Raw genomic sequence first — 22,716 nt, 5'->3', positions numbered from 1 at the left:
GGTGTATCTGTTTGCCAGGCTGTCTAATCTGTATGACCATTTTTAGTAAATTATCTAACGGAGTCTTTAATGATCCATTTTCCTTTTCTTTATAGATGGAATCGTATCCTCCTTGCAGCCTGAAGCAAGTGAAATCCTGCTCAGGATTTACAGAACTCAGCAAAATCTCCCAATCTTTGAGGCTAGATCAATGTGAGTCATGTCTGTATATTAAGATCAAGGCTTTCATTTATGATAGTCACTTATTTGGGGAAGCTGTCGGCACATTCTTGGATATGGAATGAAGTGGTGTGGCTGTGCCTGTCACCCAAGTAAAAACGATACCGTTTCTGTGGCTGTCCGATGTGTCAGTAACAAGACACCTGGTGACGACGCCATATGCAAGTCAGTCTGGGCCTGTGTTTGTGGGGGGGGGGCGCTGTGTTTTGGGGGGGCCTGTGTTTGCGGGGGACCTGTGTTTTGGGAGGGCCCTGTGTTTGCGGGGCCTGTTCTTCCCAGCATAATACCTCATGCCCAGCGCACTTTCAGCTTGATTTGCATATGGCGTGTATATTGGTTTACTTAAGATAGTGGACCCCACAAAAAAAAGTATACATTTTTATTTGTGGGACATGCATTTATACAGCTACATCGCTATTTCCTTATGTAAATTATGTGGTACCAGGTTCCCTTTAGGCCATGTGCACACGTTCAGGATTTTTCGCGTTTTTTTTGCATTTTTTCGCCATAAAAACGTGAAAAAAACGCTTACATATGCCTCCTATTATTTACAGGGTATTCCGCTTTTTTGTGCAAATGTTGCATTTTTTTCCGCGAAAAAATCGCATCGCGGAAAAAAAAGCCACATGTTCATTAAAAATGCGGAATTGCGGGGATTCCGCACACCTAGGAGTGCATTGATCTGCTTACTTCCCGCACGGGGCTATGCCCACCATGCGGGAAGTAAGCAGATTATGTGCGGTTGGTACCCAGGGTGGAGGAGAGGAGACTCTCCTCCATGGACTGGGCACCATATAATTGGTAAAAAAAAAAAAAATTAAATAAAAAATAGTCATATACTCACCCTCTGATGGCCCCCGAAGTGTTCCCGCCTCTCCGGTGCATGCTCTCTCTTCCGTTCCTATAGATGGTGTGGTTCAGGACCTGTGATGACGTCGCTGTCTTGTGATTGGTCGCGTGACCGCTCATGTGACTCACGCGACCAATCACAAGCCGCGACGTCATTGAAGGTCCTGAACCACACCGGCATCTATAGGAACGGACGCCGCTGAGGAGATTGGCTGTCTGCAGAGGGTGAGTATAAGCATTTTTTAATTTTTTTAATTATTTTTAAACATTCTATCTTTTACTATAGATGCTGCATAAGCAGCATCTATAGTAAAAGGTTGGTCACACTTGTCAAACAGTATGTTTGACAAGTGTAACCAACTTGTCAGTCAGTTTTCCAAGCGATGCTACAGATTGCTTGGAAAACTTTAGCATTCTGCGAGCTAATTACGCTTGCAGAATGCTAAAAAAAACACGGAAAAAACGCAAAAAAAAAATAAAATGCGGATTTCTTGCAGAAAATTTCCGGTTTTCTTCAGGAAATTTCTGCAAGAAATAAGGACGTGTGCACATACCCTTAAGGCCCCGTCTCACATAGCGAGATCGCTAGCGAGATCGCTGCTGAGTCACAAGTTTTGTGACGCAACAGCGACCTCAGTAGCGATCTCGCTATGTGTGACACGTACCAGCGATCAGGCCCCTGCTGTGAGATGGCTGGTCGTGTCGGAATGGCCTGGACCTTTTTTTGTTCGTTGAGGTCCCGCTGACATCGCTGAATCGGTGTGTGTGACACCGATCCAGCGATGTCATCACTGGTAACCAGGATAAACATCGGGTTACTAAGCGCAGGGCCGCGCTTAGTAACCCGATGTTTACCCTGGTTACCAAAAAAAACAAACAGTACATACTCACCATCTGATGTCCGTCAGGTCCCTTGCCGTCTGCTTCCTGCTCTGAGTGCCGCCGTACAGTGAGAGCGCAGCACAGCAGTGACGTCACCGCTGCGCTCTGCTCTCACTGTACGGCGGCACTGTCAGAGCAGGAAGCAGACGGCAAGGGACCTGACGGACATCAGATGGTGAGTATGTACTGTTTGTTTTTTTTGGTAACCAGGGTAAACATCGGGTTACTAAGCGCGGCCCTGCGCTTAGTAACCCGATGTTTACCCTGGTTACCCGGGTGCTGCAGGGGGACTTCGGCATCGTTGAAGACAGTTTCAACGATGCCGAAGTCGTTCCCCTGATCGTTGGTCGCTGGAGAGAGCTGTCTGTGTGACAGCTCCCCAGCGACCACACAACGACTTACCAACGATCACGGCCAGGTCATATCGCTGGTCGTGATCGTTGGTAAATCGCTATGTGAGACGGGGCCTTTAAAGTTTTCAATGATCTAGTATTTAATTAACTGTCTGACCCTAGACAAACAAAGAAGGCAAACATTGATGATCACAGTAAAGGTGGATGAAGTTCACATTGATGCTTGGCTGCTTTGTTTGTCTGATAAGGAATGGAAGGTGTAATAAACTGCACGTAAAACGCTGAAGACCACTTCTCCTACTTCCTTATTTGTGATTGTATTTTGTGACCCTGAAGAAGCTTTCAACAAAGTTCTTCCTTTTGTTTAGTGCATGTAAGTAGCCGACGAGCATCGCTAACTGAGGAGACAAGCGTAGAGGAGGCCAAAGAAACCTTTTTGGGGGTTTGTACTTTTTCCTTTGATTTTTTTAATATAGTGTTGTGCTGGGGTATGTTCCCTAATCTCTGCCATGGTCTTGAATGAATGTGTGGGTTTTATTTAACAAGTAAAGCAGGATCTTTGAAAGTTGCTGTACATAATCCGAATCAAGGGCAGTGCGTTACATGAGCAGTGTGAGAAAAGGTCATGTTTGCCACAGTCTCAGCGTTTCCTACTTTTGTTGAACCTTTTTGTTGTCCCTGTGCCTTTTTAGTTTTGTCTGCTGTGCTCAGTTTCACAGTGTTAGGTCTGTAGTGCACCAATATGGAAAACATTCATGAGTTCAGGACACAACGAAATAAGCCTGGCAGCTGAATATACTGAGCTATATAGGGCGATGTATTATAGATACAGGTCTACGTTCCTATTAGCTATAAAATGAAACCAATGAACGGATTTAGCGAACTCCTGGCTACGACTCTGCTCCTTTTGGTCCGCTCATGGTGATATTTGACAAGATGCTATTTATACATGTATGTAGCTAGTAGGTCATAGTCAGGAGAGGTGCGGAAGTCATCCTTTCAGAGATTATCTGCTCACCTAAACAATCCCTTACTTTTAATGCAAGCCAGCCTTTTGACCAAGCCTGTTGTCCTGTGTGCGGGTTTGTGCTCTGCCCGGGTGACGGCCCCTGTGACCCATGGCTGCTTTTTCACAGCTTGAATGTGGTAGTCCTAGCTTCCCTCCGCTCTTGTGGGGATATTTCACAGATAAGTGGTAAAGTTGCGGGCTGTATCCCTCCCGTAGTCTATCCTCTCTTCACCAGCACTTCTTTCTCTTGGTAGTTTCCCATCCCTGCAGCCTGTTTGTACCACTCTTGTTTCACGCCTGCCTCCCCAGCCTGAAGCAAGTATCAGTCTGTCTGCTCCTGCAGCATCTTTCCTATAACCCCAGCTTTTCCCTTAATTCCTCAAGCTTGGGAGACGTATGATATGAGTACTACTGAGGGACCACCGTGCTGCTGGAGGGGGATTAGACTATGGCAGGGATGCAGCCTGCAGCTGCACAGCTTATCTTTCATAGACAAGCTGTTCAGAGACGGGCATAGGTCACAGTAATCAGCCAGGCAGCGCACAACTAATGGAAGCGTTTAGCCGCTGCGTATCCATCGCTGTAAATAGTTCTGAATAGCGGATGCTGTGACAGTTGAGCACACTACTATGGATGAAAGCCTTTATAGTTTATACAGTTGTATTGATAGGAGTACCCCTTATAGTAGGCAGTCAGGCAGGCAACGTGGCAGTAAGCAGCAGCTCCATATGTGCATCTGGCTCACATGTATTGAATAGTGATGAGCGAATATACTCGTTATTCGAGATTACCCGAGCATGCTCTGGTGTCCTCTGAGTATTTTTTTAGTGCTCGGAGACTGTTTTCAGTGCCACAGCTGGATGATTTACAGCTGATAGACAGCTTGATTACATGTGGGGATTCCCTAGCAACCAGGCAACCCCCACATGTACTTATGCTGGCTAATATCTGTAAATCATTCAGCTGAGGTGATGAAAACTAAATCTCCGAGCGCTAAAAAATACTCGGAGGACACCCGAGCGTGCTCAGGAAATCTCGAGTAACGAGTATATTCGCTCACCACATGTATTTTTTTTTTTTTAAGTGCCTGCAGGGAGCGAGGCCACCATTTTCTGCTACTGCTCTAAAACAAAGCAGAGCGTCTGTATCATGTTTTAAAAGAAATGTACATTATTTATTTTTTTGACACATTGTAATGCTCTATGTACTTTTTTTTTTTTTTTATTCTTTCACAGGATTGGTTGCAAACTCATTCATCTTCTGCAAGCAAACCAAAGTAAGGCTTTCTTCTCCAGACACCTGTTTCCTTATCTCGATATGTCACCTTTTAATTACCCTCTTCCAACGTTGGAAGTACTTGTATGTCCAATGTTAGTTCCCAGTATATGACGCGGGCTCAGAAGCTGAGCCCGCATGATACCTGGCAGATGCTGGTTGTGTTACACAGCCATCACCTGGCTTTAGCAGCACTGGCCTGAGCTGCATTTAAAGAGCTTTTTCAGCCACCCATTGCCCTTCCTTCTCTGACTGGTTGCCATTGCAGTCAAGGGGGCATGCTGAAGACCCCCATGCCTGCCATCACCATAATCCAGTGAAGACCAGCCTATGGCTGGGCTTGTGCCATACACTGCATTACTACAGTATTACAATATAGTGACAGATTAATTTCCCTCAAGGGGACAAAAACAAATGTGTTTGAAAAGAGTTTTTAACAATGTAAACAATATGGAATCATTCCACTCTTTTCACCCATTAAAACTAAAATAAAAAGTATTTGCTATTCTGCGTCCAAAGTCAGATCTGTGAAATATAAATTTAACTTGTGTGGTTGAAGCCATGAAGGGCAAAAAAAATAATGTAAACTACAGACTTTAATTTTTTCAGTCACTTTACCTCCACCCAAACCTGCAATAATAAGCGATCAAAACATTGGATCTACCACAAAATGGTAGCCAGAAAAATGTCAGTCTCCGCACAGCTCCTTTGATGGAAAAATAAGTTACTAGTCTCACAAACTAATTTATTTTTTTTCTTTGCAAACTTATAACATTTAAGAATTATAAATAAAATTTTAGTTTGGCATTTTGGTAAGTCATTTTTACTAATCAAACTTTAAGAACATTGGAGACGTTTTGTTTTTTTCCCAAAAAATTTTACATATATATATATATCCATCAACTTCACGGCGCTTTACCGACATCATCACTGTCCCCATTGGGGCTCACAGTCTACATTTCCTATCAGTATATATTTGGAATGTGGGAGGGAACGCAAACACAGGGAGAACATACAAACTCCTTGCAGATGTTGTCCTTGGTGGGATTTGCCAACCATTGAGCCACCGTGCTGCACAGATGTAATTGCATGTGCATTTTTTTCCCATTTTTTCGTAAAATAAGTGGTGTCATTCAATACTACAACTCTTCCCAGAAAAAGCTAGTCCTCGTACGGTTATTGTGATGTTAAAATAAAGACCTTATGGTTCTTGTAAGAAAGTGAGGAAAAGATAAAAGCAGAAAATAATTAGTAAATTGACAACTCTGGAAGGGGTTAATGAGCCTTGCTTCCTATAGAGATTTCTTCCAAGTGCGGCATAATTGTCCAAAGTTGTTGTTGGGGTTTTTTTTTGTTTACATTAATATCCACCTTGTTATATCGATGTCTTCTCTTTACAGGCCTTCGGCAGAAGATGCTTTGAATGGTGAGTGTCTCCTTATAAAGCATGCATGGATACATTCAGATGATACAATACTATGTGATGAAAATATACATTTTTTCCTTATAGGTATTGGCTCGCCTTTCAAACCAATAGTGGACATCAATTATTGCTACTCAGGTCAGTTCCCGGTCTATATAGGAGAGCAATGTATCTGTGATGTAGACGTTTGATTTCTTAAGACATGTCTTCTTCTTGTGCAGCTGTTGAACGAAACAACCTGATGCGACTGGCCCAGAGTATTCCCTTCACCCCGGTTCCTCCAAAAGGTGAGATGTAACAGGATTCTGCCACTAGAGGGCAGTGACAACAAAAGTGCAAAAAAAAAAAAAAAAAAATCAGTCTTGTAAATGACTTCCTTTTGCAGTGCACACAAAGCATTGCATTCTTATTGTTACTGATTAGTGATGAGCGAATGTGCAGGGATAAGGTGTTTTCTGAGCATGCTCGTGTGCTAACCGGGTGACTTCAGCGTGCTAGAAAAATCTGTTCGAGATGCGGCTTCATGTCTCGTTGCTGTTCGACAGACGCAACACATGCAGGTAATTTCTGCATGTGTTGCAGCTATTTAGCAGCTGCGGTGACTCAAACATATTTCTCCTTTGCCTCATTGGGGGACACAGACCATGGGTGTAAGCTGTTGCCACCAGGAGGCTGACACTAAGTTAATACAAAGAAAGTTAGCTCCCCCTCTGCAGTATATACCCTCATGCTGGCTCCCAGAGAACCAGTTCTTGCTTAGTGTCCGTAGGAGGCACACGGGTCTCCTATTCAGACCAAAAACTTTTTTTTCATTTTAACTTTTAATTCTAAAGATTTTTTTTTATCTGGACAAAGGGGGTGACTGATCCTTTCAAGGCTCCGATCTCACGAACCAACAACAGGCGAGCACGTGGAGTGTCTCCTCCATGTATCCTCTCCTGCGACGTGGGATGCCACGCCTGGGCTGATTTTTAGGGGCGACGGGTCCCTTTTAAAGGGCACCGATTTCCCCACCCCATCAGCAGACGAGCACATGGAGTGTCGCCTCCATGTATCCTCTTCTGCAGCCAGGCCTAATGCCGGACAACCAGCCCTGTCCACCAGGATTAAACCCCTTGGATGCACAGAGGCACCCTCCGTTTTGCCATCTGTGCAGCCCCCACTGCTCCACCGCTGTTTAAGAGATGAAGCAAGGAAGCGGACAGTTCCTCTCCATCTCCACTATGAAAGGGATAGTGGATTGAGGGTTTTTAACCTTATCCCTGCACCGTCCCCCAAAAAAATCACCAGCGACAGCAGCTGCACAAGCACTACAGCGAAGGTACCTGCAGCATCATCCGAAGGACATCTCCAGCCTCTCCTGGCAAGCGCAGAGAAGGGGGAGCCGTGTGGGCAGCAGACTTTTCCTGGGGAGGGGGGGGGGGTCTATTTTTTGGAGCTGGGTACAAATTTAGTCCCCAGCTTTGGCCTTGTACAGGCCGAAGCGCCACCCCCGATACGCCCCAGCCATGACATGATCTGGCGGCTCCGCCCACTTTACTGGCGCTTTTTTCGTTCTGAACGAGAGTTGCCCATTAAATCTCATCGGCCATCTTCTTTACACCCTGTCGCAAGCTGACAGGGCCTCCGGATACTCAGGAAGCCTCCTGCTTGCTCGGATAGCGACGTGGAGTGTGATTCTCGTGGCTGGGACACAGGGCCTGGGTAGGAGCCCTGCTATTACCTCTCTCTCTCCCTTTCTGTATCCTATCCTCTGTGAGAACCCTGATTAAGGGGGCACATAGGAGTACATCATGTCCCAGCCTCAGGCACCTAAAAAGTCCCCTAAGACTCTTAGTCTTTTTCACTTCATGTAACTCCTGCCAGTCTGCATTTCCAAAAGCTCAAAGTTCGCTGCTCTGCAAAGCCTGTGACCCCAAATGCACTCAGGAGCCCCCCACTGACACTGAGCCCAGTGTCCTTAGTCACCTTGAGTGGGTCTCTGTCGCAATCTGTGACTTCTCTGGCCAAAGCACTTGAATCCTTCAGTGTTGCTTCTGGGTGGGGATTGTGGCGTTCGCAAGTCTGACGCAGAGGGACCCTCCACTACATGGGAACAGGGGCTGCACACAATCTAGAAACGTACAAGCGTCCAGGAAATGGATACATTGTACGGTAGACGTACTATCACGTACCATGGCATCCGTGAGCTCCGTTTCTCTTTCTCCCTCTCCAGATGTTGACAGCGAGCTCGATTCGGAGTATGAATTGGACGTCTCCTTAGATCCAGACTCGCCAGACTTTGACTGTTGATTCTCTGATTGAGGCAGTCAACTAAACTCTGAAGGTTGATGAAGACTCCGGCTCTGTGCCGGATCACGCTGTGTGCTTCAAAAAAGCAAAGCATCCTCATAGAACATTCGCCATTCACCCGGAGTTTCGGGATATAGTTAATCGGCACAGGGAGCAACCGGGACAAAAACCGCTTGAGGCGAAGTACCCTTTCTCAGCTGATCTGAGAAAAGATTGAGCTGAGTCCCCTGTAGTAGTCCCGCCAGTCCCTCACCTGGCATCCAAAACCCTTCTATCCTTGCCGGACGAATCATCTATTTAAAACCCCACAGACCGCCAGATTGAAAATTTTGGTTTGATCTGTCTTTGAGGCCTCAGGTGCGGCTCTATATCCTTCCTTCGCTGCAGCGTGGGTAGCTAAAGCAATGGTTTCCTGGTCGGAGACCTTGGCTAATTCCATTCAGAGCAGTAATCTTCCTCCAGAGGCATCGCAGCTGGCTAGCCAGATTTCTCAGGCACGAGATTACTTGGTAGACCCTTCTTTGGATACAGCCAACTGTGTGGCTCTATCTGCAGCAAATGCCATAACGATCAGAAGATCTTTATGGCTCAGAGAATTGAAGGCGGATTCTGCGTCAAAAAAGTCTGACAGCTCTTCCTTACCAGAGTGGGCGTTTCGTTTGGAGAGAAGCTTATCTCTGATGCTATGGGAGAAAGAGCAAATTTCTTCCCCAGCAGAGGCTTAGGCGTCCTTTTCGGCATCGACAACAAATCTGTTTCAGATCCTTTCGCACCAATCAGGGTTGGTCCACCACCACTACCTCTTCAGGAACAGGAAGCTCTCCTCATACTAACAGGGGACCCCAGGAATCCTTTAGGTCCAATCAGCGATGGAAGGGCCGGCCCAAACAGTCTGGATCTAAGGGATCTATGTCTCACAGATTTTCCACCCAATGCCTCATGGGGTTATCTGGTCAACACCAGCAGGTTAGGCGGTCGCCTACTTCTGTTTCACCAGGTCTGGCTCTCAGATGTTCACGACGAATTGGTCAGAGACCTGGTTTCTTTCAGATACAAAATCGATTTTTATTCACGTCCCCCGGTTCGTTTCTTTGCTTTCCAAATTCCAGCATCAAGTGCAAGGTCAAAGGCTTTTTCCCCGAACCATAGACTTTGTGCCGCGATGGCATCATTGTACCTGTTCTGGAAAACAAAAGGTTTGAGGGATTCTATTCCAACCTATTCGTTGTCCCAAAAAAGGACGGAAAAGTGAGACCCATAATAGACCTCAAACTTCTAAACAAGTTTGTCAAGGTCCGTCATTTCCGCATGGAGTCTCTACGTTCGGTCATCACCTCAATGGAAAAGGGGGAATTTCTAGCATCCATCGATATTTGAGATGCTTACCTGCACATCTCAATTCACCCCCACCACCACGAAAAGTTCCTGCATTTCGCCATTCATGAACAGCATTTTCAGTTCACGGCCTTGCCCTTTGGCCTTGCTACCACTCCCAGGAACTTCACGAAGATCATGGCGGCTGTCATGTCCATCCTGCACTCTCGTGGCATAGTCGTACTACCCCATCTAGATGACCTCATGGTCAAGGGTCCATCTTTCCACGACTGCGCGGTCAGTTCGTATCACTTGCAATACTTTCTCGTCTGGGTTGGCTGATAAACTTTGCCAAGTCTTCCCCCCGTTCCAACTCAGCAGATAGTCTTTTTAGGCATGACCCTGGACACCTCTCGAGGGTTGGTGATTCTCCCTCAAGACAAGGTCCTAGCCCTTCATTAAGGAGCCCGCCACTTTCTCAGTCATCCCCTCATTCCATCCGCTTTGCGATGAGGGTACTGGGCAAAATGGTGGCAGCAATGGAAGCGGTTCCTTTCGCACAGATGCACCTCCATCCCCTACAGCATGGTCTGACACTAAGTGATACAAGAAAGTTAGCTCCTCCTCTGCAGTATACACCCGCTTGCTGGCTCTCAGCTAACCAGTTCTTGCTTAGTGTCTGTAGGAGGCACTTGGGTCTGGTTCAGACCCCAACGTTTTTATTTTTTAATTAACGGAGTGAAGGGGGCGACAGATCCTTTCAAGGTTCCGATCTCCCCCGAATCAACAGGCGAGAACGCTGAGTATATCTCCCCGTACCCTCTCGAGCGACGTGGGAAGCCATGCCTGAGCTCACCTCAGCGGCGACGGTTCCTTTGAGTCCCGATCTCCCCACACCAGCAGCAGGCGACCACATGGAGTGTCGTCTCCATGTATCCTCTCCTGGAGCCAGGCCTATAGCCGGAGAACTGGCCCTGTCCACCTGGGGGCTGAACTCCGTGGATGTACAGAGGCCCCCCTCTCTATGGCATCCGAGCAGCCCCCACTGTCCCACCACTGTCAAAGCGGATGGCACAAGGAGGCGGACGGTTCCTCTCCACCTCCCTAACAAAGGGATGGTGGATTAAGGTTTACACCTTTATCCCTGCACCGTCCACGCTGCAATACCCGACCTGCAGCAGAACAGTAGAGTGCACACTTTCCTCGGCGCTGAAACCCAGTCATCGTGGCGGCTCCATGGCGGGACGTGCACCAATGGTGAGTGGATCTAGTCAGCGATGGGCCTCTGCAGTGGGATATTCACATGCTGACAGGCAGCCTCAGCCACTTCCCTGTGGCCCACCTTCTCCCTGAGGTAACGCTCTGGCCGGCTGCAAAAATTTAGCCCCCGGCTTCGGCCGATGTGTAGGCCGCATCCCAGAAGCCGCGCCCGCACTATGGCGCGCTAAGGCGGCTCCGGAGGCCCACCTTTTCTGGCGCTTCTTCCCTGGCACGGGAGCGGATGTTTCCCTTGGCAAAGCTGGTATTGCTCACGCCGGCTGCAGAAATTTAGGCCCCGGCTTGGGCCTATTCATGGAAGTCATGAGGCTCCGCCCACATCACTTCTGGCCCCGCCCCCCAAATTGGCACCTTTCGCTCTCTGTGAGACTTTACCACCTCTGCAACTCCCGGCACGTGCGCGCACACACACACGGGCTATGGTTTTGTATTAAATGGGCACAAAGCCTCTGCATCCGGGTAAGGAAGTACTGCACTTCTTCCCCCTGTACTTAACATGACCAGTATTTCCTGCCTTGACCCGTAATCCCTGGTCTTAAAGGCGCATGACCAGTATTCCCTGGTCTTAAAGGCACATGACCAGTATTCCCTGGTCTTAAAGGCACATGACCAGTATTCCCTGGTCTTAAAGGCACATGACCAATATTCCCTGCTCTTAAAGGCACATGACCCGTATTCCCTGGTCTGCGCGTGCGCAGATGGAGATCGCGGCGGCCATTTTCCTGAAGCCCCGGGCAGCAGAGCGCTCCATCTGCGCACGCGCGGCCACAGGAAAGATGGCCGCGCCCACCGGTAAACGGCTGAATAGCGCAGATCGCGCTGTTTTTCATCACCTGGGCAGTGGCTTCGCCTTTTGGACATGCGCACACCACTACGCCACCAACGTAATGATGAGCAGGATTCTGGGGGAGAAACAGCGCTGTCACCACGCCCATAGGACCAGAGCAGCGTGAGTGACAGCAGAAAACGGCGACTTTACAAAGGTATTTCGGCAGCATAGGTGGGTAATAAAGGCACACAAAGACACTAATGTAACACCCAGCTCTGCCCCTATTTAACGCTATTTTTTAGCTCATCTTCAAAAACCGGGGTGACAGGTTCCCTTTAAAGGCACATGACCAGCATTCCCTGGTCTTAAGGGCACATGACCAGCATTCCCTGATCTTAAAGGGAAGGTGCCATCAAAAAAATATTTTTTCCAGCGATTGAAAAAATGTAAAGAATTAATGTTTACATTTTCTTAAAAAATATTATCATTTGTTTTTAATTTAGTAAAATATGAAAAATAATTTTAAAAGGTTTGGCATTTCCACTTTTAAACACTAGGGGGAGCAGCTAATGAAATTTGACAAAAACCTAGTGTACAACTAGCTCACATTACTGCACTGCAGTAATTATGGGCTGAGTCTGCTGACATGGGTGTGATGTCACTCCTCTCCTCCCCTTCTGGTGTTTGCTAGGGGATGAGAGGATTCAGGAACACAGTGTGCAGCCATTTTGTTGGTGACTGCAAAGTTATACTGACAAGTAGACAGTCACCGAAGATGGCAGGCAGCAAGGATTCTGGGAGATATATGGTGGAGGGAGCAGGGTGACAGCAGCACAGAGTATTTCAGGAGAGCAGTGTGCTGGTCTATGGGGGGCACGCTGTTTGGTGCGCAGAGCAGCCAGGGATTGTACATAGAGCGCTGTCTTTTATACACATGGATGGACCGTCTCCTCAGAAATCCAGGAAACATTTCTGCTGATTGATGGCACGTTCTGATCCAGGCTTTGCATGCAAAGACCCCATTCCCCTCCTCAGAACCTGTCCTGGCGATGTGTGAAAGCGAGGTGACAGGCGCAGTCCGGGGTGATGCTGGGAAGGAAATGTAGCCATATAGTAACGATAAACATGAGACCCCTCTCTTCAGCTGCCTTACCAGCCCTCCTCTGAAGGCACCTAACTGGAGGTCATGCTGCCCCCTCTATTACCCCAGACCCGCGTGCAGCTGCTCAACCGGAACCACCCTAGATTTGGTCCCCTTTCTGCAGATAATACTTCCATAGTGTTCTCACATAATACCGCCATATAGATCACTCATAATACCGCCGTATAGAGCACACAATACTGTCCTATAGTTTTCACATAATACCATCGCAAATAACGACGCCAGTGTTCTCACATAATACCGCCATATAGAGCACACATAATACCGCCATATAGAGCACACATAATACTGCCATATAGAGCATACCGCCATATAGAGCACACATAATACCGCCATATAGAGCACACATAATACCGCCATATAGAGCACACATAATACCGCCATATAGAGCACACATAATACCGCCATATAGAGCACACATAATACCGAGCACACAATACCACAATATACTTCACACAATACCGTCATATAGATCTCACATAATACCACCAGTGTTCTCACATATCGCCATATAGATCACACATAATACCGCCATATATATCACATAGTACCGCCATATACTTCTCACATAACGACGCCATATAGATCTCACATAATACTGCCATATAGAGCACACATAATACTGCCATATAGAGCACACATAATACTGCCATATAGAGCACACATAATACCGCCATATAGAGCACACATAATACTGCCATATAGAGCACACATAATACCGCCATATAGAGCACACATAATACCGAGCACACAATACCACAATATACTTCACACAATACCGTCATATAGATCTCACATACCACCAGTGTTCTCACATATCGCCATATAGATCACACATAATACCGCCATATATATCACATAGTACCGCCATATACTTCTCACATAACGACGCCATATAGATCTCACATAATACTGCCATATAGAGCACACATAATACTGCCATATAGAGCACACATAATACCGCCATATAGAGCACACATAATACTGCCATATAGAGCACACATAATACCGCCATATAGAACTCACATAATACCGCCATATAGAGCACACATAATACCGCCATATAGATCTCACATAATACCACCAGTGTTCTCACATATCGCCATATAGATCACACATAATACCACCATATACATCACATAGCACCGCCATATACTTCTCACAGAACGCCGCCATATAGATCACACATAACGGGGGAGAGGACTGCATAGGAGAGGATTAGATACACAGCTCAGTCAGTATCATACAGGATAGGATTAGATACAAGGCTCAGCACAGTATCACATAGGATAGGATAGGATTAGATACATGGCTCAGCAGACGGCATCAAACAGGAGAGGATTAGATACACAGCTCAGTCAGTATCACACAGGATAGGATTAGATACATGGCTCAGCACACAGTATCCCACAGTAGAGGATTAGATACACGGCTCAGCACAGTATCACACAGGGTAGGATTAGATACAAGGCTCAGCACAGTATCACACAGGATAGGATTAGATGCATGGCTCAGCAGACAGTATCACACAGGAGAGGATTAGATACACAGCTCAGCACAGTATCACACAGGAAAGGATTAGATACATGGCTCAGCAGTCAGTATCATACAGGATAGGATTAGATACATGGCTCAGCAGACTATCACACAGGAGAGGATTAGATACACAGCTCAGACAGTATCATACAGGATAGGATTAGATACAAGGCTCAGCACAGTATCACATAGGATAGGATTAGATACATGGCTCAGCAGACTGCATCACACAGGATAGGATTAGATGCATGGCTCAGCAGACAGTATCACACAGGAAAGGATTAGATACATGGCTCAGCAGTCAGTATCACACAGGATAGGATTAGATACATGGCTCAGCAGACTATCACACAGGAGAGGATTAGATACACAGCTCAGACAGTATCACACAGGAGAGGATTAGATACACGGCTCAGCAGACAGTATCACACAGGATAGGATTAGATGCATGGCTCAGCAGACAGTATCACACAGGAGAGGATTAGGTACACAGCTCAGCACAATATCACACAGGAAAGGATTAGATACATGGCTCAGCAGTCAGTATCACACAGGATAGAATTAGATACATGGCTCAGCAGACTATCACACAGGAGAGGATTAGATACACAGCTCAGTCAGTATCACACAGGAGAGGATTAGATACACAGCTCAGACAGTATCACACAGGAGAGGATTAGATACACAGCTCAGTCAGTATCACACAGGAGAGGATTAGATACACAGCTCAGTCAGTATCACACAGGAGAGGATTAGATACACTGCTCAGAGTCAGCACCACAAGGGATAGGAATAGATTCCCTCTCCCCCTCCCCACTGATACTTACGGCTCCCTGCTGAGTCCTTTCTTCTCCCTCCCCTCCTTGGTCTTCTCCTCCTCCTCCTATAGCTGCAGGGCTCCTGCGATTATCCTGGTAGCTGGAGCTCACAGCTGCAGTGTGAGCTCCAGGAAGATGGCGCTGATCTGCTGCCTCTTCTGTGCAGGACGGCTCAGGGGGCGTGGCCAGACACAGCAGAAAGCAGCTTATAATGCTAGGAATAGAGTCGGCTCCCGACCGCAGATCTCTATGCCCTGGGCTGCCGTAAATGCAGAGTGTAAGTGACGTGCAGCTTCACTTACACTCCTGCAAAGCACAATGGCGGCGCCCAGTGGCTTAAAAAAAAATTAATAATAAAAAAAAATGTTAAAGTTAAAAAAAGGAAGTTTGTATGAAAAATAATTGTTTATATAAACAATTATTTTTAATACAAAAAATAAAATGCGGCACCTTTCCTTTAAGGGAACATGACCAGCATTCCCTGGTCTTGAGGGCACATGACCAGTCCGAAGCCGGTCACCCTAAATGATCTCAGGAGCCCACCGCCGCCTATCCCAGAGTGCCTAGTTGCCTGAGTGGGTTTCGTCACTGCCGCAACCCATGGATTCTCTGACAAGAGATAGAATCCCTCCGTGAACCCTCTGTGGCTCGGAGTGCTCGCTGGATCAATATAGATGGTCTCTTTCCTTCATGCAAGCCGTCGGCTAGCAGGAGCCGCAAGTTTTCTAGAAACATACAGGCGTCTAGAAACGTACACGCGCCTAGAAAACGGAAGTTTCATTTCCTGATCCCTCACCAATGATTTATTGAGAACAAGTCTCTGGATATGGATCGGATATTGCCTTCGTTCTGGACTCACCAGAACTTCAGAAAAGGATGGATTCGCCTATTTATATCATTAACCAATCTCTGTAGACTGACGAGGACTTTGGTTCTACTCTAGATCACGCAGTGTCCCTTATGAGGAAACTAAACTCCCTCACAGAGCATTTGCCATTCACCCGGACAGGGAGCGTCCGGATAAGTGATCCACTGGACAGAAACCTCTGCAAGCGCGGTATCCTTTTTCAGCCAGTATGCAAGCACACTTTGTGTTACCTCCACGTATACCCACCTAAGACGTGAGATGCCATGCCTGGTCTGATTCTTAAGGGCGACGGGTCCTTTAAAGGACACCGATCTCCCCACACCAGCAATAGACGAGAGCACATGGAGTGTCGCCTCCATGTATCTTCTTCTACAGCCAGGCCTAACGCCGGACAACCCGCGCTGTCCACCCAGGGACCTTAACTCTGTGGATGTACAAAGGCTCCCTTTTTTGCCGTCCAAACACCCCCTCTGCATCTCCACTATTTAGCAGATGATGCAAGAAGGCGGACGATCCCTCTCCACTTCCCTGTTAAGAGGATGGTGGATCGAGGGTTCATCATTTTAACTCTGCACCGTCAAAAGAGATTTAAAGATACGGTTTTTCCTCCTTCTGCATGCAGCCGCACATTCTGCCACTTGGCATATTAACCGGGTAGAATCTCCTGTGGTATACCTACCAGTATCCCTACCCGATGGATCATCAATTAAAAATACAACAGAGTTCATTCCGTCTTACGACCTCCAGTTCAGCGCTCTACCCTCCCTTAGCCGCCGCATGTGGATAGAGCAATAGTCTCTTGGTCAGAGACCTTAACTATTTTTATTTCCTATAGACCAACCAGCAGTGGATCAGTTGTCCAGGACGGTCTAGATCTAAGGGATCTTGGTTCCAAAATGGGGACCGAAAAGTAAGACCGACCCTGAACCTCAAACTTCTACCAAGCTTAACAAGGTCCCCCTTCTTCGGATGCAGTTCCCCGCTCAGCCATTCCGTCAACGGAAAAAGGTGGAGTTTCTGGCATCCACCGACATTCGGGATGCTTACCTTCACATTCCTATGGTTTTCCCTCTTCAAAAATTCCTTCGCTTTCCCTTTCACGAACAGCATTTTCAAATCACGACCTTGTCCTTCGGCCTTGCTACCGCCCCCCAGAGTGTTCGCAAGGGTTATGGGGCTGTCATGTTCCTCTTGCACCCTAGAGGCGTGGTCATTCTGCCCTATTAGGTTGACTTTCTAGCCGCTCCTTCAGCCCGGCGCTGAGTCGTCTATATCTCTTGCGATACCCCCTCTCTCCTGGGCTGGCAGCTAAACTTAGACATGTACTCTAAGTTCATGGTTCGGCCTCGAGATCCAAAAGCCATCGCAGTGCATGCTCTGGTTCTACCATGTTAGCAGTTTCTTTAATCCCTCTTACACTACTTCCAAGATCTTTTTGGAAGCAGGAAGGGCCCCAGTGATCCTGGGATATCTGCACTGACCATGTCAGGTTTTCTCGTTTGCGGAACTAGTGTGTTCTGTCTTATTGCAGCAAAACTGCAAATATGGATTTCCTCGCAGGGAGTCTTCACATGTGGTTCTTCCCTATCGCATACCGTTAGATCTTTGGAACCTTAATGAGCCTGGGAGTCTTACAGTAGACTCCTTTTGATCCAGACAGACTTTACTATCAGAGAAGGTCTCCCTTTTTTTTCTGTGATCTCCTTTTTTCTCTGCGATCTCCTCATCCTGACGAGTCTTCGGAGCTAGACAATCTGTTCTTTCATATTTTTTTTACTTATTACCATCAAGGCAAGGTTGCCCTCAGGCCATCACATCCCTTGTTAACAAGGTGGTATTGTATTCCCACAGTTATGAGGGCATCGTTCTTTCCTCATCTTTCGGCACCAGTCCACATAACGGAATGGGTTCCCCATACTCTGGACGTGGTGAGTGCTCTCAGTAGGTACGTCTCGAGGACGGCGTCCTTCCGAAGGTTGGACACTTTATTTGGGCTACCTCACTGTAAGAGGACTGCTTCCTGACGGTTACAGGAAGCCTTTAGCTGTTTCATTGGCCATTTTAGCCTGGTGGATTTGTTACACCATCCAGGAATCCTTCCGTGTTAGATGTCAGCCTATCTCCCTGTCTATAGAGGTTTCTTGGATTCTAGGCACCTGGCGTCTGCACAGCACGACTGCAAGCTTGTGGATTCGTCCAGTCCACATGCATTCTTGAAGCACTATAATTCCCAGACTTTCACAGATGTGAGTCTGGGCAGGCGGACTCTGCAGGCCACGGTGTCACACTTGTAAGTAGCGGTTACAAGGGCCTGATCTGATGTTGTCCCCACACAGGGGCTGCTTTAGGACGTCCCATGGTCTGTGTGCCCCAATGAGGCGTAGGCGAAACAGGGATTTTTGTGTACTCACCGTAAAATCCTTTTCTCCGAGCCAATCATTGGGGGACACAGCTCCCACCCTATTATTAGCTTGTGCTTGTTTTATAATTTGACATGCTATACTCATATATATAATGTGACATGCTATATGCTCATATATTGTTATTGATCTCCTGCTTTTGCACCGAACTGGTTAGCTGAGAGCCAGCAGGAGGGTGTATACTGCAGAGGAAGAGCTAACTTTCTTTGTATCATTTAGTGTCAGCCTCCTAGTGGCAACAGCATTGACCCACGGTGTCCCCCAATGATTGGCTCGGAAAAAAGGATTTTACGGTGAGTACACAAAAATCCCTATTTTCCTGAGGTGTTATTCAGGCATCCATTTTTCTATTGATGTATTTACGGATAGAACATGGACGCAATATAATCTGTGGGGCTGTTCACATGTTTCTTTTTTTGCTGGCCATGTGTTTACCAAAAGAATCAGGCATGTTTATGTAATCACCGATACACCTATGGGTCAGTGAAAATGATGGAAGTTATGGTCATCCGTGAGCAGTCTGTGTTGGGTAGGTGGGTTCTGTGATCACATCACAAACATGAGGTGGACCATAGTGAATACTAGGGAGGACGACAAAACACTGCTTCACTGGTTATTCCAAGGCTCCTGACTTTAATGAACAAGATTGTGGTGGTAGTGCCAACGCACATGATTAATCAGGTCAGTTTATGATGATTAAGAAGCAAAAGCATGAGCCACTTATGGCTATAGAAGGATGGTTCAAGATCAAAAAGGGCTCAAGACAAAAAAAATCCCCTCTCCCATTGATCCAGCATACTGGTGAAAATCAGGCCTTTTTTTTTTTCCTTCACGTATACGGGGGGGGGGGGGGGGGTAGTTTGGTTGAGGTCTTATGCTAGATTCACACATTCGTTAGTCACGTATGCCAATGAGGCTGCTGAGCTCCGGTCAGGAGGCTTGCAGCCAGTCTTTTGAATCATAGACTCATGGATATGTGAATCCAGCTTTGCTAATGGAAATCTTTACCTACATTGCCCAGGAAAAGACCAACTTTCTCATTAAGGTGCTTGGTATGTTGTGATGGGGAACTCTTATGTATGGCTTCATAAAACACTCAGCAGAAAACGAACAAGGATCCTCCAATAAAACCCCAAAATATAGACACTCACTAATTTTAACAGGTTTACAATATCAGGAAATGACAGAAAACGAACAGTGGTAAATTTACATAATGTTATTGGAATATGAATCCAAGAGAAGAATAAGGTAAAAAGATCTATATATCGCACTGGCAGACAAATGTATAATCCCTACAAAGACACCAAATCAACAAGAATGAATCGGTAACCGGAATAGGGTGAGTACAAGTAAGAGGGAACGAAGAGTACTACCAAATAACTTACCCAAAGTAGGGAGGGACTACAGGTCCCAGTTCACTCTTACAGCACTGCTAAGCTTCTAAATGGAAACTAATTGCATATAGAATAGTCCCTTACCAAAGTTTGTGCACCAAAATATCCATATAGAGACTTACCAAAGCTGCCACAACCGAACAGCACAGCCGACTTGTCACACTATTGAATGGCTGTCACTTGAGTGCTTTGGTTTGTTATACTGTGGACAGATGGATTGGAATATTTTCCCTCTATATATTACAGGAGAGCTGGTCACTGTGTATCGCCTGGAGGAGAGTTCTCCCAGCATCCTCAATAACAGCATGTCCTCCTGGTCACAGAGGGGTCTATGTGGCAAGATAGAGTTCAGAGAGGAAGAGATGGGGGGAGGATTGAGAAAAGCTGTGAAAGTGGTGTGTACTTGGTCAGAAAATGACATCCTCAAGGCTGGACACCTCTACATCATCAAATCCTTCCTCCCTGAGGTGATAGATACCTGGTCAGGGGTGTACAAGGAAGATACGGTTCTTCATCTCTGCCTTAAAGTGAGTACCTCATCTTTAATGTACCAAAAATGTATTTTTCAGTATGTAGACATTGATCATGTTTACTTAAAGGGAACCTGTCACCCCGTTTTATCCGTATGAGATAAAAATACTGTTAAATAGGGCCTGAGCTGTGCATTACAATAGTGTATTTTGTGGACCCCGATTCCCCACCTATGCTGCCGAAATACGTTACCAAAGTCGCCGTTTTCGCCTGTCAATCAGGCTGGTCTGGTCAGATGGGCGTGGTGACATCGCTGTTTCTTCCCCGTTTCTTCCCCCAGGTCTTGCTTAGTTTTCCGTTGGTGGCGTAGTGGTTTGCGCATGGCCAAGTCCCGAATCCACTGCACAGGGGAGGGAAAAGAGAGCGATCTGCGCTATTCCCCTGGTGATCGGTGATCTGACCAGACCAGCCTGATTGACAGGCGAAAACGGCGACTTCGGTAACGTATTTCGGCAGCATAGGTGGGGAATCGGGGTCCACAAAATACACTATTGTAATGCACAGCTCAGGCCCTATTTAACAGTATTTTTATCTCATACGGAAAAAACGGGGTGACAGGTTCCCTTTAAAGTTAAGCACAGGTTTGATTTTGAATAAGTTCTGTCCCACCTAAAATCCTTCTCCGCCCTTACTTATCCTTCCTACACCAGCCATGAGGCTTGCAGGTGTCCAAGATCTGCTCTGTTCCATCTGCACAGCTTCCTCCTGAAAATTCCACATTGGCTGCAGGTCATAATTTATAATAGAGAATTGTCCATGGGAAAACATAGAAATTGTCTGGGCGTCCTCACTAATGTAAGCCTTCAGTAACATCAGATGTATTGTTTTTTTGCTTCATAAACCATCTACTTTTATTGTCCTTTAGGAAATCCAGCAGCAGAGAGCAGCGCAGAAAATGACATTTGCCTTTAATGCAATGAAACCCAAGTCCATTCCATACTCTCCACGGTACTGGTCTCACATCTATTATATTGGAGTGCACTTCGTGGGATATTCATTCTGGTCTTGGGACAAAATTGAGTCTTTAAAAGTGGGATAATGAGATGGAGAGTGATAGACCTTCTGGTGGGAAGGGAGAGGAGAATACGGGTCTATTGGGTGAAAATTCTTAGGCTGAGTGTGATGTGATTTTATGTATCAGTTTGTAGAAGGAATATCAGAGGAACTATACAATATCGAGTTATAAGAAATAAGAAAAGATGCTTCATAATTCCAAAAAAACTAAAAAAAAAAAAAAAGTTATGGTTTTGATAAAAATAACTGGAGACCTTTTTTTTTACGTAATAAAAAAAAAACACCTATATGAATATGGTATCACCATAACTGTTCTGATCCATAGAATAAAGTTACCCAAATTGTTTTATTATTTATTTATAAATAACAGCTACATTGTGTTTCTTCAGTTCTGCCATACTTAGAATATAAAAACTTGATTCCAGCTCACCCAGTTGCTCTATGCTCATCCACCTGAGGCGCAGACATCTGCCTCGCCCTGGCCTCACATCAAGGAAAATAGAAAAAAATTGAGTCTGGCTCAGCAGGATTGGATTTTCCTTTTCTTTTTATTTTTCAAAAGAAAATATGGTGCATACAAAAGAAAAATTTACATGGTCGACATGACCCAGTCGACGCTTTTCGACTGCACTAGGCAGTCTTCTGCTACGTTCACATTAGCGGCGGGCGCCGCAGCGGCGCCGCATGCGTCATGCGCCCCTATATTTAACATGGGGGCGCATGGACATGCGTCGCACTTGCGTTTTGCGCCGCATGCGTCCCTGCGGCGCACGCGTCCGGGCGCAGAGGACGCAGCAAGTTGCATTTTTGCTGCGTCCAAAATCACTCAAAAAAAGGACGCATGCGGCGCAAAACGCAGCGTTGTGCATGCGTTTTTTGTTTGCGCTGTGCGTTGCGGCGCCGACGCTGCGGCGCACAACGCAAATGTGAACGTAGCCTTACTCATGACAAAATAATTTTTTTTTTCTTTTGTATGCACCATATTTTCTTTTAAAAAAAGAAAAGGAAAATCCAGTCCTGTTGAGCCAGACTCCAATTTTTTCCTATACTTAGAATATGTTTCCAGATTTTTAGTGCATTACAGTTGAAGATGAATGGTTTCATTCCAAACTACAACTAGCTCTCAATTATGGCTCTCGGAAGAAAGGAGGAAAATAAACCAAAGTGCTTAATAAAAATTGCCTGGTCTTAAAAGGGGTTAATAAAGTTGTTTGCTTTCTACATGGCAACCCCCTTGGGCCTCTTTGTGGGCTGCTGTCCACTGTGGCAGGCCTCCAAGAAGACCCAGTGCATTTGCCGTGGCTGATGGT

General features: G+C 46.3%; 1 protein-coding gene across 2 annotated transcripts in view; it reads left to right on the top strand.

Annotated features, from left to right (window-relative positions):
• The window catches only part of LOC143775491 (transient receptor potential cation channel subfamily M member 7-like), a 165,525-nt gene that overhangs the window by 125,599 nt on the left and 17,210 nt on the right, over window positions 1-22,716 (top strand). For both annotated transcript variants that reach the window (XM_077263678.1, XM_077263677.1), the window contains exons 28-35: window positions 96-192; window positions 2,672-2,745; window positions 4,548-4,588; window positions 5,988-6,013; window positions 6,098-6,148; window positions 6,232-6,297; window positions 20,108-20,388; window positions 21,258-21,340. In XM_077263678.1, coding sequence (XP_077119793.1) covers window positions 96-192; window positions 2,672-2,745; window positions 4,548-4,588; window positions 5,988-6,013; window positions 6,098-6,148; window positions 6,232-6,297; window positions 20,108-20,388; window positions 21,258-21,340 — 719 coding nt within the window. The remainder of the gene's footprint in view (window positions 1-95; window positions 193-2,671; window positions 2,746-4,547; window positions 4,589-5,987; window positions 6,014-6,097; window positions 6,149-6,231; window positions 6,298-20,107; window positions 20,389-21,257; window positions 21,341-22,716) is intronic.

This window comes from Ranitomeya variabilis, chromosome 5 (genome assembly GCF_051348905.1).
Source record: "Ranitomeya variabilis isolate aRanVar5 chromosome 5, aRanVar5.hap1, whole genome shotgun sequence".
NCBI lineage: Eukaryota > Metazoa > Chordata > Amphibia > Anura > Dendrobatidae > Ranitomeya > Ranitomeya variabilis.
This window is presented reverse-complemented; position numbering and strand designations above follow the sequence as displayed.